The sequence below is a fragment of the Mustelus asterias genome, chromosome 11 (genome assembly GCF_964213995.1).
Source record: "Mustelus asterias chromosome 11, sMusAst1.hap1.1, whole genome shotgun sequence".
NCBI lineage: Eukaryota > Metazoa > Chordata > Chondrichthyes > Carcharhiniformes > Triakidae > Mustelus > Mustelus asterias.
Window position 1 is genome coordinate 57,101,933 of NC_135811.1, and position 8,319 is coordinate 57,110,251.

The window sequence follows — 8,319 nt, forward strand, 5'->3', positions numbered from 1 at the left end:
ACACATGGCTAGTGACCCAGGCTCTGGACACTGTCCAGCATACGGCTAGTGTCCCAGGCTCTGGACACTGTCCAGCACATGGCTAGTGTCCCAGGCTCTGGACATTGTCCACCACATGGCTAGAGCTCCAGGCTCTGGACACTGTCCAGCTTCCAGGCAGTGTCCTGAGCTCAACAAACTGTCAAGCTTGCAACCAGTGTCGCGGGCTCTGCACACTGTCCAGCATACGGCTAGTGTCCCAGGCTCTGGACACTGTCCAGCCTGCAGCCAGTGTCCTGAGCTCAACACACTATCCAGCCTGCAGCCAGTGTCCCAGGCTCTTTACACTGTCCAGCCTGCGGCCAATATCCCAGGATGTGGCCTGTGTCCAAAGATGTGCGGGTTAGGCCATGCTAAATTGCCCCTTAGTGTCAAGGCAACTAGCCAGTGTAAATACGTGGGGTTATGGGGATAGGGCCTGCGTGGGATTGTGGTCGGTGCTGGCTCGACGGGCTGAATGGTTTCCTTCTGCACTGTAGGATTCTATGATTCAATTCTATGATTCTCTACGCATTGTCCAGCCTGCGGCCAGTGTCCAGTCTGAAGGCAGTGTCCAGCCTGCGGCCAGTGTCCAGTCTGAAGGCAGTGTCCAGCCTGCGGCCAGTGTCGAGCGCTCTGTCCATTGACTCAGAAACAACATTCTGATTGAGTGGCCACCGCCCGGGGCTCTGCTCCTTTCCGAACCCGGGACGGGAACAGGAGACATTTCAAACCGATTAAAATTGGAAGCCAGAAGCCGAGGTCCTGAGACTCACTGACCGCACTCCGGCCGGGCCTGAGGGACTCTCACTGACCGCAGTGAACGGGGAAATGGCGGGTAAACTACAATTCCCAGAAGGCTGCGCGCGGATGACGCACGCGCGTTCGGCGAACGCGATGACACAAATTAGTGACGTCACGGCCACTGCCCACGTGACTGCGGACGTGCGGCGCGAGGGAGTGAGCGCGCTGGCGGGGACTGACCGGGGCCGGAGCGCGGACCCTGACCGGTGGGAGAGCGGGGGGGGTCTCAGTCCTGAGCCGAGGCCGGAGAGCGGACATTAGGCAGAAGAGCGGCGGTTGGCCGGACGTTAGGCGGGTCCAGAGTCGGAGGGGGTGGTCAGCGGGCTGGCGGGAGGGGGACCATGCCCGGGGATCAGATGGCCTCCTCCCTCATCCAGAGGATCGCCCGCCAGGCCCGCACCACTTTCAAGCTGCTGCCGCTGGCCGAGGCCGCCCGCTTCCACGACAACCTGCAGCAGCTGGGCTCGCTGCTGCAGCAGATCCAGGCCGAGGACCTGAACCTGGAGCCGCGGCGGAGCCAGGCCCCGCGGGCCGGGCCCCCCGTCACCTACATGCACATCTGCGAGACCGAGTACTTCTCCATGGGCATCTTCCTGCTGCAGGGCGGCGCCAGCATCCCGCTGCACGACCACCCGGGGATGCACGGCCTGCTCAAGGTGCTGTACGGCAATGTGGCCATCAAAAGCTTCGACAAGGATGAGGCCGGCTCGGGGCCGGCCGCTGACCCGGGGGCTGGGGTCCAGTTCAACCCGCCCTTGCGGCAGTGCCAGTTGGCCGCCCTGTACCGCTCCCTGCGGGGCTCCACCGAGGTGCTGAGCCAGGCGAACGGCCCCTGCATCCTCACCCCGCTGCAGAACAACATGCACCAGATCGACGCGCTGGACGGACCCGCCGCCTTCCTGGACATTCTGGCCCCTCCATACGACCCGGAGGCGGGCAGGGACTGTCACTACTACAAGGTGCTGCAGACAGTGTCCCAGAGCCCGGGGAAAGCCAACCCGGCTCCCCCTCCGGAGCAGGAGGCCGTGTGGCTACTGGAGGTGCCGCAACCCGCCGACTTCTGGTGCGGCGGAGAACCTTACCCTGGCCCCAAGGTGGTCCCTGATGGAGAAGTGGAATCGTAATGTACTTATTTACTGATTTACGGTCCATAGCCCTTCACCGTCTCGTCCCCCTTTTTTTTTTGCATGGTTAATGCTCCTTTTGTTGTTGCAGAGTCAGCCCTGTTTTGGTGACTTAGTCCAAAACTTGACCAAAAAAAAGCCCAAATCTCTACTGGCGAGAAAAAGGAAACTGTGTACCTGGAACATTCTGGTTAAAACGGACAAGTGTCTATTCGTTCACATGTTTTATCTTGGCACTGATACAATATAAAGGTTCTGGCAAGCTTTCACTCAAGATTGTGGGTTCTGAGACTAGCACTTAATTCATAAACATCCCAATGGTTTATTGACAGTGCAGCCTGCCACTTAAAGCAGACGTTGTGTTTGAATGGCATACAGACTGTGTAGATACCACCCCCTCACCCCTCCAGAATTCGTGGTTAATTTCCTCAGTTGTTTTTCAAGGATATGCAGGTTTTTTTTGAAAATGTGGGTTATTTGTTTTCCTGGTAAGAACAAAACACTTGGCAGCAAAAAACTGTTAACAGCTAGCTATTTCTTGTACACATGTGTAACCAAATGTGTTTTCATGCAGAACTCTGTTTAATTGTTTTCCAAAGCAGTCATCAACCTGAACTTGACAGCCACCATAAGGTACAGGTTGGCAAATGTCTTGTACGTTTGTCACTTAATTAATTTCCTTCACTATTACCCCCTCCCCCAAGTTGCGGCCCATCTTTTTCTTTGCATTGGTTAAACGTACCTATAAATTTTGGCACAAGCCTTTTGAGGGAGGGAATCGCTGGGAGGTCAGTGCCCTTAGTGTTTTCCAGCATCAGGGGTCTGAGTTTGTCGTCTTTATTTACTGTGATGTTACGTCAGATGATTTATCGGAGAGCCTGTTTACACTGTGGATTCCAAAATGCTGACCTTGGCAGTGTTAGCAAGCAATCTAATCAACACAGTCTCCGTTATTTAGACAGCATCCGGAACTATAACTTGTTGAGGGGGGTGGGGAACAGGGGACAAGGAAGAAATTCTCACTGACGAGGTCCTTACAACTATTGTGAAATTAAAAATGTTTATAGTAAGGAACATCTATAGAAGTTGCTTCTATTTGGCTCTATGGAAGAGTTCTTCCTTATTAGCACTGACATGGTAGTTTGTTTCTCGAAAGCAATGTTGCAACAGATTGACGGCGAGCATTTGGAACATTCAATATGGTGGTGACTGAGACTGCACTATGGAGCTGTGCTTTAGAATTAGTTGTCAAGATGTCTTTACATACAAATTTTAAATGCTGGAAGCTGGATTTTCTTATCCACAATACAACACTTAGTGTGGCTGTCCTTACATAGATTGTAAAAACTAGATATTGCCATAAGAGGGAAATATAACCAAAGGCAGCATATAACCAGCAGCACCCTAAGGTGCACAGGGCTGAAGCCTTGAGGTTCACGTTGGCCTGAATTCTCAAACACACAACTTCAGATATGGTGCCTGATAAAATAATCCATACATAATTTGCCCACCCCACCAACAGTCAGTCCCCCACCGGCACCATGTCAATTGTTCCCACATGCTGAAGGCAGATCAGATTTGAATTTGCAGCATTGCATCACTGTACACCTCGAGAATGATGATGTGCCCCCCCCCCCAGAAGAAAATGTTCCCTTTTTGATTTACTGAGTTCTGCACTATTAGAAGTGTTTTAGTTAAAACAATGGGTTATCATTGGAGGAATGGAAATGTTTTTATTGAAGTGGAAGAAAGATGGAAATGGAGCTTATTTAAGTAAGCCGTGAAAGTTATTTCAAAATGATTGTTTTGTTGTAAGAATGACATTATGTACAAGATGTCCAGGTAGTTTTGCATGCTGTGATTCTATAATCCACATAATGCAGTGTATTAGGTACCCAGTCTGCTCTGACCTTTGTGGCTTCAGCTGCAGGTACAGAAAAAAATGTTTAGCCATCTAATTTTATTCAGTGTTGTGTGAATAACATGAGGGTGTAAGATATGATTTCTGATCCACTTGGCTGACTTTTGCATTAGTGGAATGAAAATCATATTTAACGCTTTGTATTATCTTTGGTTGTACCATTTCAAAAGTATATGACAGAGGCTACTCAGTTTATTAGAAAATATTCTTACGAGCAATAAAGTGTATTGTATGATTTTACTGATGCTGTATTCTTCAAAATGTAACACTGGAACTTTCAAAATGCAGAGCATTGTGCTAAATTTAATATGGCAACCAACTTCATAACTCCTTACGAATTCCCAAAGATTCATTCCCCTACTTGGGCAGCACAGTAGCAATATTGGCTGTTGCCAGACAGTAACTGAAGTGCTGTTGGCATAAAGCCATCTAAACACCGGAGGTTTTGACCCAAACCACTCAAGCTGAGCACACAAACCAGAAGCAGTATTGGGTTAACCACCAGTAAAAGAATGTACGGAGCTCAATGTAAACCCCTTTTACAGGCGAAACAAATTGCAAAAGGCAAGTGATCCACATTATTGGCTGTCTCATTAACTTTCAAGAGATGAATGCAAGTTTTGAATTTAGGAAATAAACATTTCTGCTTCAGTAAACTTTTATGTTATCAGTAAATACTTGGGTGAGACCTAGCCAAGAAGAATTTCACTCTATTGCAGCCTAACCTTTGCATAGTGGGATGACAATGAGCTTTTTTAACTGTATGGTGATCAGAAGACAAGCACTTAGGAGCTGGCATGGAATAAACATATAATTTGATATCTAAGAAATGCTGCATCATTTCAAGGTAAATATAGTCACGTTGTAATATGGGGTATATCACTTTTCTTGAATTCATGTAAGACTTTTAATATTAAGCTTTCCACCTGGCACATGCTTGCAAGCTCATGTCACAACATTGCACACCTAGGCGTGTTAACCTGGCTCAGTGGTAGCTTTTTATAATTCTGAGTGGGAAAGTTACGGGTTTGAGCTTATTATCCAGAGTGCTGCACTGCTAGAGGTACCTTTACAGAATGAGACATTAAATCGAGACCCCTCCCCGCGGCTGATCTTTTACATCCCCGTGGAGGTAAAGATATTTGGTACTATTTGAAGAAAAGCAGGACATTTCTCCTATCCTGGCCAACGCACATTTCCTCAACCATTAAATTAATTGGTCGTTTAACATGTTTAGGTGATCTTTCTGTATGGAAATTGACTGTCAGGTTGCCTACATAACTGCAAGCACAAGTGCGAAGTAATTAACTGTGGGGTAGTGAGCTATGTTGGCAGTAATAATACCCCTGTACCCCACACATGCGAGTTGGCTCATTCTTTTTATGGAAACAGAATTGGAAATGGAGCCTTGCAGCTTATGGTAACTTCTATTCTAAGCAGATTCAATCAATGACGGTCACTCACTCAAATTTGCTTTGCATCTGGCCTCCCACGATTCTATTCCTATCGGCCCCACCTAAATCATTAGATCTGCAATGTTTTCTTCTGTGTGCATGAGCAGTTCCTTCTATCTCAAGGTTTTGCTGAAAAAAAGAGAAGTGTCAAAATTTTTTGTCTTGCACTTGTGTAACAAACGGATACAGGACAGATTCCCAAGAGTATCAAATCTAAAGGGATTAACAGTTTATACAGCATGAAAAGTGTGTTCTGATTGGGCAATGGGCTCTTATAGAGATGTTTCATGGAGAATGCACAAGGGGGCAATTAACTGCCAAGCTATAGTTTAAATTCATACCGGACAGGTCAACACTGATCAGGTGTTCCCAAGGGGAATGAACGAGGGAATGGCTACCCCCAAGCTTTTGTTTAGTTGTAAAAGTTCTTTTCTTTTGCAAAGAACAGGGCGCTGTGTGTTCATGTAATTTCCAGCATGCGCAAGTGAGTCACACTGTGAACCCGACAGATAATTGGTTGTCAGTGTAATTCTTAGCTTTCTCGGGATTGCTTATCCAATCACATCTGACCGACACTGTTTTGAATTTTGCAAGCACAGGTTGGTTGGATGTGATCAGTACTTGTTCTGGCGCATTCTCCATGGCAATGCCTCTACTAATTGGAGTCCTCTTGCCAACCCTCTTCTCGTGCAGTATAAATTTTTGTTCCCTTTAGATTTGGTATTCTTGCAAATCTGTCCTGATGAGTACAAGATGAAAAGCTTGACAGCATGCCTCTTATTTCTCAGTAGTACTCAAGTTCTGTGCTACCCAGTGACTATATTGAGGTTTCATGTGTGATCTCTTCCTATTCTATATTATCCAAAACTTGGGGTCAGCTCTTGTATGTGTGCTGAGCCCTTAACATGTCTGCCTGTGAACCAATATTGAATTGTGGGTGCAGTGGCTGAAGCTATTCTATTCTGGCCTCTGTCAGAAATACTGCAAACCCTTTTGCATCTTTCTTCTGCTCAACCTGAACCCTGATGTGGAGATGCTGACGTTGGACTGCGGTAGGCACAGTAAGAAGTCTCACAACACCAGGTTATAGTTAAACCTGAACCCTGTAATACACAGCTCGGTTGTTTGAGCTGATCCTACTCTTCAACAGTAAAAGCAGCCATTTTGCTTCCAACTTTGTTGCCTTTGACCTAGCCTCATTCCTTGGTATTTCACAAATACTCAGCCATGTCTCCAGGCTCAGATTGTGCAGCCATTTCTACTTAAAAATACATCTTGAGCTTGTCCCAGCATATTCTGACAAATCTAAATCTCCTGTATCCAATCTTGTGCGAAGTCATTCTTGCTGCTCCAATCCTTGGCAGCCTTCATGGTCTTGCAGTGTATTCATTTCTAAGTCTTTGACCTTATGTATACATCTCTTCGTGCTTCAACTCCACTAAAGCAGCCCAGTGTTTGTATCATCTGGTTCCCTGACTTCAGCCTGCAGAATGACCTCTTCCTTGACAGCAACATCTGTGGCTAAATCTTTAACTGTCACAGCCTTGCATTCTGAAAATCTCTCCCTAGACATTTCCATCTCCCGTACACCCTTCCCTATCTTTCCCATATTACAACAGTGACTGTAGTCCCAAAATGCTTCATTGGCTTTTAAACATATTGAGATGCCCTGAGGCTGTGAAAGATGCTGTATAATTCATGATGTAGAGTAGCGCCAACAGTGTGGTTCAGTTCCCCTATTGGCAGAGGTTATTCATGAAAGCCCTGCCTTCCTCAACCTTGCGCCTTGCCTGAGGTGTGGTGATCATCAAGTTAAATCACCACCAGTCAGCTCTCCCCCTCAAAGGGGAAAGCAGCCTATGGTCATCTGGGACTATGGAGATTTTAGATTTATGAGCAAATCTCTTTTAGTTTGAATGCATTTAAATGATATCAGAACTCTGTTTTAAAACCATTACTTTTCAGTCCAGTGACTATAAAGTGAACAGTAATGTTGACAAATCAGAATGCATAGTTAACCTGTTATTGCTCTTCAGTCACCTTGTGTCACTCCACGTTCTGTTTTAAGTGCTTTGGGGTGTTTTGCTATGTTACTGTGTGCTGTATGAGTGAAAGCTCCTCTTCCCTCAATTCTTCATGATAATCAGACAGATATTTTATAGTTTTAGAATGTTTCACATTGGGAACTTATATGAACTGTAAGCTGTGGTATTGTGTCTGTTGGAGGAAAGGAGTTTGTAACGGAATACTGGAGAACATTGTCTTCTGAAGCCCACCTGCTTTTCCACCTTTCTAATTACTTCCTGGTCTTCAGAGGCATCTTTAAGATCATGCTTTTGTCCTGATCTTTTGGTTGCTTCCACCATCTCGGTAAAAGTCTCTCTTTTGGTTATGAACACTAAAGAAGTGAGTTGTTTTGCAACAAATATAAACTGCGAACAGCTTCAACTAGTGAAAATATACTGTGCCTGGCATAGACCATTGTTATAATATATACTAATGAAATGGGTATAACTGGTTCTGATCTTTTCACCGATGTACGTTTTATTGAAAAGTTGACTTTGATTCAAAGTGTTTTTTTTTTAATTAACAATTTTTACTCCATTTTAATGCATGCAAGTTTCCTATTGGAAAATGTTAACTAAAATCAATTGGTTAGTGGTGGAATGAAAAATAAATTTGAGGTTGGTTTAGCTGCAGAGACTTCTGCTAAGAGTAGGTTATTTGATTTTCATTTGGCCAAGGGGTAATTTGGAGTCTTAATTTAGCATATTTTGAACATTACTTGATAATTTAAAGAATCGCCACCAATCAGTATTCTGGGCCAATATCTTGGCTTGGGTGACTCAATGTAGACTCGTTTTACAGTAGTTCAGAACCTGTAAAATTCTGTAACTGTGCAGTAAAATCTATTCAGGATATCAATATTGTCAAATGTATAATGGAATTGCACTGCATATATTGAAGCTTTATGTTAAATAAATGAGAATACAAACCA

General features: G+C 45.3%; 1 protein-coding gene across 2 annotated transcripts; it reads left to right on the forward strand.

Moving 5' to 3' along the window:
* Positions 1 to 953: 953 nt before the first annotated feature.
* LOC144500544 (2-aminoethanethiol dioxygenase-like) lies at positions 954 to 8,319 on the forward strand. 2 transcript variants are annotated; one of them, XM_078223630.1, is made up of 2 exons: positions 954 to 1,947; positions 2,038 to 8,319. In XM_078223630.1, exon 1 carries the CDS (start codon positions 1,164 to 1,166, stop codon positions 1,944 to 1,946), a length of 783 nt encoding a protein of 260 aa, XP_078079756.1. In that variant the 5' UTR covers positions 954 to 1,163; the 3' UTR covers position 1,947; positions 2,038 to 8,319. The 2 variants fall into 2 exon arrangements, with proteins under 2 accessions (XP_078079756.1, XP_078079755.1); XM_078223629.1 differs by having other exon boundaries at positions 969 to 1,942.

Excerpts from the sequence above, each read along its gene's own strand:
- LOC144500544 (XM_078223629.1), top strand. The coding sequence starts at position 1,164 with ATGCCCGGGGATCAGATGGCCTCCTCCCTCATCCAGAGGATCGCCCGC. Across the intron at positions 1,943-2,037 it reads CCTGATGGAGAAGTGGAATC|AGTCAGCCCTGTTTTGGTGA; the intron begins GTAATGTACTTA and ends TTGTTGTTGCAG.